At 56.1% G+C, this 8,614-nt stretch overlaps 2 protein-coding genes across 2 annotated transcripts; both read right to left on the reverse strand.

Annotated features, from left to right (window-relative positions):
* Positions 1-555: 555 nt before the first annotated feature.
* VDBG_04175 (predicted protein) lies at positions 556-1,886 on the reverse strand (the record flags this gene model as incomplete). The annotated part of the gene is made up of 4 exons (XM_003006176.1): positions 556-741; positions 795-1,439; positions 1,499-1,629; positions 1,832-1,886. 4 exons carry the CDS (start codon positions 1,884-1,886, stop codon positions 556-558), a joined length of 1,017 nt encoding a protein of 338 aa, XP_003006222.1.
* Positions 1,887-3,549: 1,663 nt separating this feature from the next.
* On the reverse strand, positions 3,550-4,742 carry VDBG_04176 (predicted protein; the record flags this gene model as incomplete). Its single annotated transcript, XM_003006177.1, has 4 exons — positions 3,550-3,609; positions 3,850-3,964; positions 4,085-4,502; positions 4,574-4,742. The coding sequence occupies 4 exons, from the start codon at positions 4,740-4,742 to the stop codon at positions 3,550-3,552; spliced, it is 762 nt and encodes a 253-aa protein (XP_003006223.1).
* Between the last annotated feature and the right edge of the window lie 3,872 nt (positions 4,743-8,614).

Genomic DNA, 8,614 nt, shown 5'->3' on the forward strand with positions numbered 1-8,614 from the left:
TTATCTCATCGGCGGCCTTGTTTTTCAACACCGTTTTTCGACATACTGGGATTTATAGATGAGGAACCGCCGGAGACCGGCCTTGCAGAAGAAGGACTGTTACAACTACAACCGCGGGGGCGAAAGAGGGCCTTCGGGCTGTAAAAGGGAATTCGTAGCTGCGCATGGCGCGCGAACCACACTGAAGTTCTCACGAGGCGGCGGGCTATCAGGAGCAGGGTGCCGGAGGAGAAGGCCAGCCGCCAGCCAGCAGGGACTGAACCGAATCCGCAACAAGAGGCCATACGGGCCTAGCTTCAGATCAGATTCGGTGTATAGATACCACGTATCCGGGATCAGGAGCACATTGGCGTACCATTACTTGACAGCAACAATTGATGAATTCATTTACAGACATGTCCTGGCATGTTTCTGATGCGCTCTTCGCACGATCATCACGACTGAGCCCCTCTCTCTTGGTGTACAAACTTTTGATGGTTTTCGAAATCGCTAAACGCCGTGGCTGAGCAGTGGAAAGAACGAGCGAAACCGAGCATCGGGCTCGGAGATTGAGGCTTAAGCACCGAGGCCGCGGCGCGGGCCGCCGCCGACGTCAAACTTCATATGCATGCCCGCGTTGAACTGTTTCTCCAGATCCTGGTTCACCTGAGATATGTCAGAGTTGGCTCGGTTGCCGTGGGCCTGCGCCGCAGCGGCACCCTTCTTGCCTCCTCCGAGCAGTTTCAGGAACTTCTGCTGTCGCTGGGCGCCGCCATCCAAGCCGCCAACGTTCCACTGCTCGCCCCCGACAGCACTGGCCTGGGGAGCCGGCTCCTCGGCTGTCTTTCTTGGCCTTCTTTTTCTTGTCTTTCTTGCTGGCGCTGACGTCCTCCTTGGCGGCCTCTTCGTCCTCGTCGGCCTCGGCTTGCGTTTTGCTTCTTCTCCTTTTTGGAAACGATCTCCTTATCGGACTCTGGGTCGGCCTCCAAGGGGGCCTTGGATTTCTTGGCCTTCTTCTCCTTCTTAGACTTGACAGGCTCTTTCTCTGTCTCATCGGTGACTTCGGCGTCGTTCTTCCTCCTCGCCTTCTTCTTTTTCTCCTTAACGTTCTCTTCGACTGCAGCATCTGCCTCGTCGTCCGTGTCCGCGGGTTTAGCCTTCTTTTCTTTCTTTTTCTCCTTCTTGGCCTTTTTCTTCGTCGCATGTTCAGTGTCGGCATCGGCCTCGAGCTCGGCCTTCGTGGGTTCCTTTGAGGGACCGCTCAAGCCTTCGCTCTCGGCGCGGAGCTGCGAGTTGGCGGACGCCATGACGGCATCGACGGGGGCCCCGCCGTCCTCGTCGCCGGACGAGTCGCTGTCGGAATCTGAGTCGGAATCGGATGAAGACGAAGAAGAAGAAGAAGAAGAAGAGTCAGATGTCGTATCGTCAGTGTGATCGGTGACGCCCTTGGCGGATTGTTTCTATCTCAATGTGTCAGCGTCGACATGTTCACCATGCAAAGCCAATGACCGTGACGCACCCCCTTCTTCTCAGTGACAGCGTCGTAGCGGGCGCGCATGGCCTGCGCTGTTTGGATCATCCTCCCGGCCTGGGCCTCGAGAGCGTCGGCCTGTTCAGCACGCGCTTGCGGGCTTTCTCGTCCTTCTTTGACTCCGTGGCGGCGGCATCCTCAGTCTTGCCCGAGGCCTTCTTCGACTTGGCAGCGGAGCGCGCTTCCTCCTTGCGCTTGAGCTTCTTCTCTGTGAAGAAGAGAAAGTCAGTCTGAAGGGGGTTCAATTGTAAGGTTTGGGGGCTGCATCGAGTTTGCGGCTTGTCGCGGACGCATATGTCGCATGATGGATCGGGCTCTTACCCTTGAGCTTCGCCCCGGCCTTGGCCTGCGTGGGGTCAATGCTTACGTCGACCATTTTGCTCATGTGAGATTGTTGAAGGACCAAAGTATGGATCTTTCAAGGTCCCTAGCTAGGCCACCAGCAGAAGCTTTAGTGAAAGGTGGAGGGGACTGGGGGAAAAAAAGATTGGGAATCTGCCGGGCGGTGAGACATCAGTGCAGGAATTGGTGCTGATCGCCCACGGCGGGTAGGTGACGCAGGGCGGGGGCCCGGCGGAGTGTCGTGGTCCTGGCTGTCAAGCCAGCAAACGCAGGCAGGACGTCAGAGGGGGGGTCGTAGTGGGATCGTCAGAGGTGGGACTAGGTACCTAACCCCAACAACGCCCCCCCCCCCCGCCTGTCAGTGATCCTGCGATCAGGGGTGACCGGAACATCTACAGAGGCCTGCACAGGTGCTCTCTGACAACGAGGCTCACTACGAGTCTCGCCCACCCGGAGACCATCCCTCGGAACCGAGAGCATAATCCCCTGGGTCATTGAAATCAGAGCATCTGGTCTTACCGAGAAGCTTCAAGTGGGGGTGATTCGGGCTCTCGATGTTCATTCTTGCAGATTCCCAGGCTCCCAAGGCTGTCTGTCACCTTTCCAGCTCAGCAACTTCGGTGTGCCCTTGCATCACGGGAACTCACGTCCCCCCGGCGCCTCGTCAAGGCCTACTCTATCGAGAGCGTCCTCCGACACCCGGACAGGCATCACGATCGCCCGCCATGGTTCTTGCATGGCGCCCATGCCCCCCGACGTCTGCCTGTCGACCCAGGACCCAGCCAGTGAACCCTCGAAATCGCCTTGCCCTTGGTAGCACCGTGCAGTAGCGCGGGCCCATTTTCCAACCCCCCATCTTCTCCCAGCACACCACCACTACCACCACCGCCCCCAAATTCGCATCCGTCGGGTTCAAAACCCTGGCTGCTGGGCTGAACAGGTGGGTGGGTTTGTCCGGCTAGCTGGCTGGCTTCGCCCTGGGCACCATGGGGGATTCCAATACCGATCCTTCTCACGATACCTACCTGCCTCACGGTACTTACCTGGGTATGTAGGAACCTCTGCGTGCGCCAGCCCCGGCAGACACACAACCAGCTCGTTGCTGTTCGCAAGGTTGGAAGCAGGCGATACTACCCCCACTTACTCAGTAACTGTGGCCACGACCACATGGGAATCGTCCCGAAAGCCAGCTGAGACTACCCACGCCTTCCATTGGCTGGTGAGCCTGGCGCCTCTGCTGTTGCTGTTCGCAGAAGTCCTTCTTGTCATGGAGACGATTGACGTTTTGGGAGGATGGGAAAATCATCGGGGAATCTGTCGTGTCTGCCTGACAGATTCCAGACCGAGCCAACTCTCCTGTGGCTGCTGATACTTGACGTCGGCGGCACATCCCGACCAGGGGGGGGCTTCACATAGTCTCAACGGCGAGAGGATGAAAAGAATACCTTTTGTAGTAAGGCCAAGTAAAGCAGCCTATTAGGAACAGTCATGGAACGCGCCTGCCAATGAGGACGTCTGTTGCACGAGGACCCCAAGAAAAGACATCGTCGAATGAGTTGCGCTCGCTCTTACGCTAATCAGATGCTTCGAATCGTACACCAGACAGGACCAGACAGGGCGCCAAGTGCCCCGTCCCGACTCTCCAGAGAGGGGAGAGGCATGTGTCACGTCCCCACGACCCTGGTGCCACTGCCGCTTCAGCTTCTGCCCTTGACCACCAACCAGAACTTCGTCATGTAATCCCGCTTATGGGTGTTCTAATTTTGAAAGAAAGTTTGAGACCAGAAAGAGGAGATTGTACAGTAGTCCATCCACACATCCACACATCCACACATGATCGCCAAAAATGATATCCGCAATATTTGGGAAGAAAAGGAACGAGAAGAGAAAAGAATACAGGCCGTCCGGTGTCAGCTCCCGCCTGGCCCCCCAGACAAGCCCAGCTGCCCCATCCGTTAGATATGTCCTAAAATAGGCTCTGCCCGTACGCTCCATACCCGCGAGAGGATATACTGCTGCTGCCGGGAGAAGACGAGCCATAGGCGTAGGGCTGCACCGAGACACTGTTGTCCTGATAGCCCTGACCGCCATAATACGAGGGGTTCAGTCCACCTGTCGTGGAAGAAGCTATTGTTAGATACTGGTTTGCTTCCAAGTGGTCGCCAACCTCACGCTAGGCGTCTGGAACTGGTGGAGGGGAGGGGAGAGTAACGTTACGATGGGCGTACTAACTGTCTGCCGCTCTGCGACTGGCCCTGCTCCCCCGCCTGATGCTCGTACTCGTAGTCGTAGTAGTACGGTGACTCCTCGGTGTAGATCATCTCCTCGCCGGCGCTGCTGCCACCGGCGTGGCTCGCCGCCTGGTGACGGTGGTGCTGATAGCCTTCCCCTGACGAGTAGCCCGTTGCGTTGCTGTAGGAGTGTGCCGTTCGAGGGTCATCTGCTGCAAACGACTGTCCTCGATGGCTGCCGCGACGGCTCTCGTGTTCGCGACCTCTGGAAAAGATGTGGCGAAAGCTGGGACCGCCCCATACCGGGCCTTCATCGTCATTGACTTGATCAGGATCGGCAATGTCGTATGTGAGGTGAGAGTTGATCTCGTTCTCGTACTCGCGCTCCGCAATCTCCTTCTTTTCTCTGGCGTTCTCTCCTGTTTTCCCCATCGTGTTAGTCCACATGTACTGCGAGGACGTTGGAAAGGGGGCTGGCAGGGCTCCTCACGAAATTTCCGCTGGGCGATGCGGTTCTGAATTCGTCTTCGCTCTTCTGGGTCGGTGACGTCTGTCCAGTCGTCCGTCTTGAGAGACTTGGACTTGGTCCTGGATTTTGTTTGTGTATGCTTCTTTGAGCTGGAACTCGACTCCGAGTGCCTGTGGGCTCTAGAAGACATGACCGCAACCTCCTTAGGGGTTTGTACAGTTATCGTAGATATAGTTCAGTCAATCAGGTGCTGGCACTCTGTCAAGAATGTCGCCCGGGAGCAGTGTGGTTGATGATATAAAGGAGTTGGAGAGTGTTCGTCCGAAGTGCTTGCTTGAGAGTCCAACAAGATCGTGCTTTCAGACCTGACGTCCGGCTTTTATAAAGCACACTCTAGATGTTGTAAGCAAAGGTTGATAGACCGGGACTGGGGGCGGAAACATATGCTGCAGAGACTGGTTTTGTCGGCAAGTGGTTCTAGAATGCCTCGACTACACGTAGGGCAGACTTTTGGAAGATGTTGAAGCGTGCAATATTGCGCAGATTTTACACACGAGGGTGTAGATGTGACAGCTGTATGCATGGTGGCATCCCTCTCTGGCCAGGGGATATCATACACACCATGCTTGGTCGGGCGATCTCTGTGTGGGTCAAATGCCAGGAGAGGACATGGCTCGAGGCCATCAGTGAACGGTAAGAAAACGTGGATGAAGGAACGCCGGCGAGCCCAATCCAGATATTCAAGGCTGAAGGGGAGGGGGGTGGGCAGAGAAGGCGCCTCGGCAGGTGGAATAGACGGGCTGCTCCCGCGAGGTTACTAGGGTACAACGGCGGCGGGCAGAAGGCCGGACCAGAAGACAGGAGAACTCTCTTTGCTAGCGAGCTAGTTGAGTCTGCCGCTTTTTCGAAGCTTGGCAAGAGTCTGCTAAACCAGCATGTCTGTGTTGAATCCGGGTTGTGGGAAGCGGGGTGTTGCTCGCGCGCGCCACAAGGGTGATAGTCCGGGACCCCCTGGGGTTGACCCCTGATACTCAAGTCGGCGAGGTCATGGTGGCTTTCTTGGGCAGAGTGAAATACGCTGCTCACCAAGGTCTGTCGTCAATGGAAATCCGCTCGAGTATACGAGATACGACTGTCCATTTGAGGCAAACGAGCAAGGCTGTTTGCAGGTGTCAGACTGCGCTGCTGCTCTTCGTGACGAATCATATTTCAGCCCATGTGGCCGTGATGGTGTCTTGGGACGACCCATGAGCTGTTCCCACTACATCACACCAAAGCAGTATGTATAGAAGACAGCAGGGGGGTTGTTCAGCCTTGACCCAGAGAACTGGGGGTGGGTATGATGCAGATGTGTCCACTGTAATCAGTCGTGATTGCATCAATAGGGACACCGAAAACCACCAGACACTGCCCAGATACTGCCCAGATTACCAATGCAAGCGAGCAGTAGCTGAAGAGCGACACGTCCAAACTTTGGCGTACCAGGAGCTTGACGGCCGTCGCTAAGATTCCGACTGGAGTAGGCAGAGCAGTACGTCAGGATACTACGTTTACTCGATCGTGTCACGGAGCTGATTAGTCGTTGGCTTACGCTCGCTCGACTCTTTTCACCGCCGTGACTTCTGGTTGTGTACCCTTGAACCGAGTAGGCGTGGATCCGTTACTGCAAACCAATCAGGCAACTGCGCAATCAGGGCCCGTTGTGCAGTGAATTAGAGCTTCGACCTGCAGGACTCATCAGCCCTAAGCGCGAATATCGAGACTGCCGATCCTCATTCGGGGCACTTGCAGTGGCATTGCCCAAGCTCCCTTCTGGTAAAGTTAGGACGAAGAAATGAGCAGTCAGTTCGTGGAGTAACGTGGGTGACACAGTACATGTGCCTTTCAGCCTCTCCCGAAGTCATGGGCTTACACTCGGACCAGGCTCTGCAGCCATGCTAAGTGCTGTGGCTAACTTCAGGCTCCATCATCATGTCAAACAATTCCGGAATATCAGTGTTCGAGGAACTGCCAAGTATCGACGCGACCAATATGGCCTGTCGAGGACGGTATTGCATGGTGTGTAGACGACTGCCCGTGACGTTTGGACAGTGTGATTTTTCAGTCATTCAGAGGCCAGTCTGCCAATTCCCGGGGGGTAGGAGAGCCTTGCCGATATGCAGAGCGAGCAATGGCAGGTAATTTGACCATCAATAATAAACGCTGCTTGGAGCCAAACGGGGCAAAGGCGCGCGCTGGTGTTGGGGGCCATTTCTGTGTGGGTCGGATGGTTCGAAGGCTGCCATGGAGGGCTGCCATGCCCATCAAGCTGCTTTGCTTGCACCTGCAGACACACTGCGCCATCACTCGGCCGAGTTCGCTACTATGAACGCGCCGTAAGCGAGGCACCTCACTTCGACACCACCTTGACTTGGTTGACTGATGACACACGCGCTCATGGATCTGGCGAGGAGGGGTTCGTGGTCTGGGGCGCCATGGTTGGCAGAGTTCCGGCACGACACTCTCTGGAAGGCAGGAGCAGGGTATGCATGGGTTTGGTCCCACTTGTCCATCCATCGTGGACAAGCTACTGCCTTGCAGCAAGACGACGAAGCGGTGTGTTGAACAGCGGAGATGTTTCGAAGCATGATCGGTAACATACCTTGAGACTAGCTCGTCTCCAGGTTAGCCCAGGCTGACTTAATGACAGGTAATGGAAGCATGCGGCAGTGCCGGGATCAGCGCGCGCTCCAGCCCTGGCTGCGGTCGATCTCTGTGAGTCGGCCTCATGGGACACTGCCGGGTGGCAGGCAGCCTTGTTCCTCGATGTCGTCCACCATCGCATGTATTTTCTGCACAAGCATCGGAAAACCGGGCTATGTCGTTGACCTTGATGTTCGGTTGAGTGTCACTGTTGCCTACCGACCGATCTCAGATGGTTGTGTGAAGTGATCTGATGAAGTTGCCTTAAGGTATGCGAAACCTGGAAAGTCTGCCTTGGCAAGTGTGGGTTGCCAGGATGCTCTGCTCGCCTCGGGGGGTACCTTACCTGAAGCTTATTGCAGCTGGCTTGCGATTGGACAGTTGACTTTGCCGGCTGATCATCGGATCCCACGTCACAGTACCTGAGAACCCGGTGCAAGTGCCTATAGTTCGCCAGCAAAGGTGGGGAAGAGGGAGTGTGACGCCTGTGCCAGGTTCCCATTCCATAGGCACCATCTTGGGGATGTCGGACGAACGGCCGCTCACCTTTCGGTCGGATAAGGTGTTCTTGCTGCCTAGGCACCTACCTACCTACCTAGGCAAGCTAGGCAAGCTAGGTAGTTGGGTAACCATTTTCCCACAGCTTCGGTGCAAGACAGCCCGTCATACCCCCTTTCCAACAGCCGCGACACCCACTATCCGCTACACTCGCCAGGCATCTACTTTTCGGTTCTCGGCGATGCCGCTCTGATCTCGTGTACCCTGGGTCCTGAGTGGTTGACATCCGAAGTCGTGCCCCAGAAGATCTTGGTGTGTCTCCCCTGCTCCTTGTCATCAAGTTCGCCAGCAGGAATATCCGTCGAATCAACTTCGTTGTTTCCGGCGAGACCGCCGAAAGGGCGTGACATATGCCTTCGATTAGGACTGGCAGCAACGTCACCAGACAGAGAGGGAGGGTTTTCCTTTCGAATCGGAGCCATTCAGTATCTGATCTGAGACAAGGCAAGGCTCTCGACGCCTGGACCCTCCCAGTGCAAAAGTCCAAGAACCCCAGGCTCATTCTTCTGGCTACTCCAACGCTCAGCCTGGTGCCGCCAGTGGATGGATGACAGACAGCCAACGCCTCCCAATGTAGCCAGGATAGACTGTGGTTCGTAACAGCATGGCTCCCGCTGCAGCCGCTGTCACAGCAGGCTGCAGGAGGCAGTCAGCCACCACGCGACCCTGCTTACCCCTGGCGTTGGCCCTCATCCTCCGGAGCTCTACCAAATGGACGGGCCTTAGTCAAGCTGACCGATACACACATCACACACGCTCGTGCGCCGCAGGGCCCTTCTTCGTGCCTTTTCGTCGTTGATTTAAGCTTTAAAGTGTTAGACA

The sequence above is a fragment of the Verticillium alfalfae genome, genomic scaffold (genome assembly GCF_000150825.1).
Source record: "Verticillium alfalfae VaMs.102 supercont1.4 genomic scaffold, whole genome shotgun sequence".
In the NCBI taxonomy this organism is placed as follows: domain Eukaryota; kingdom Fungi; phylum Ascomycota; class Sordariomycetes; order Glomerellales; family Plectosphaerellaceae; genus Verticillium; species Verticillium alfalfae.